The 1,127-nt window shown below is 68.7% G+C and overlaps 1 protein-coding gene across 1 annotated transcript in view; it reads right to left on the reverse strand.

Moving 5' to 3' along the window:
- Positions 1-139: 139 nt before the first annotated feature.
- Positions 140-1,127, reverse strand: part of EMIHUDRAFT_208398 (hypothetical protein) — a gene marked incomplete at both ends in the record, with an annotated part of 3,800 nt that continues 2,812 nt past the window's right edge. The window contains 2 exons of the mRNA XM_005772882.1: positions 140-400; positions 514-630. Coding sequence (XP_005772939.1) covers positions 140-400; positions 514-630 — 378 coding nt within the window. The remainder of the gene's footprint in view (positions 401-513; positions 631-1,127) is intronic.

A 1,127-nucleotide genomic window follows, 5' to 3' on the forward strand; every position in this document is an offset into this window, starting at 1 on the left:
CCTGCTCCAAATCTCCTTCTTTGCCGGCTGGATGGCGCTCGACGCACACCGCGAAGCCGCCGGCAAGCCCGACTGCTGCCCCTGCTGCGGCCCTCTGGACCCTTCGGTCGAGTCTGGCTGCTGCGGTTGCTTCGCAAACTCATGCGCCGCCGTCAAGGCGCCCGAGGAGGGGCTCCTGCGCTCCGTGCTGCGCCGCCACTACGCGCCGGCCCTCGCGCGCAAGCCGGTCCAGGTGGCAGTTGTCGTCTGCATGGCGGTTTGGGCAGCCGTGTGCGGCTGGCAGGCGTCCAAGCTCAGCGTCGACTTCGAGTACCGCTGGTTCGTCGGAGACGACGCCGTGCTGCAGCGCACCTTCGACGTCGAGGACGAGTACTTCGGCGGGCTCCCGCTCGACGTCAACCTGGGGGGTTACGCTCGAGGCGCCCGCCGGGCGTCTCTCCGCGCGCCCGCATGTCGGAGATCTCGGCGGATCTCGGCGGATCTCGGCGGATCTCGGCGGATCTCGGCGGTGACGGGCCGGGCGGTGCCGGGCGCCTGCATGTCGAAGGTGTCTGCCTTGCCCTCCTTGGAGGTCCGCTTCTTGAGCTTGAGCTTCCAGCCGTGCACGACCGACTCGTGGTCCTCCTTGGCCTTCTTCATCTGTGGACCGGCGAGGCGGGGAGGGCGCCACAGAGGCGGTGGGAGAGGCAGGGAGGCGGTGGAGGGAGGCAGGCGGGAGGCGGCGAGGCGGCGAGGTGCGAGGTGGCGCGAGGTGGCGACGCGGGGGGCCATGCGGCAGTCTGTCCCGCCGGGGAGCGATGCCGCACTCTCGGACGTGTCTGGGACGTGTCTGGGAGGTGGGACGTGTCTGGGAGGTGTCTGGGAGGTGTCTGGGACGTGTCTTTGAGGTGTCTGGGAGGTGTGTGGGAGGTGTCTGGGAGGTGTGTGGGAGGTGTCTGGGAGGTGTCTGGGAGGTGTCTGGGAGGTGTGTGGGAGGTGTGTGGGAGGTGTGTGGGAGGTGTGTGGGAGGTGTGTGGGAGGTGTCTGGGAGGGGTCTGGGACGTGTCTTTGAGGTGTGTGGGAGGTGTGTGGGAGGTGTGTGGCAGGTGTGTGGGAGGTGTGTGGGAGGTGTGTGGGAGGTGTCTGGC

The sequence above is a fragment of the Emiliania huxleyi genome (assembly GCF_000372725.1).
Source record: "Emiliania huxleyi CCMP1516 unplaced genomic scaffold EMIHUscaffold_35, whole genome shotgun sequence".
NCBI classification, from domain to species: domain Eukaryota; phylum Haptophyta; order Isochrysidales; family Noelaerhabdaceae; genus Emiliania; species Emiliania huxleyi.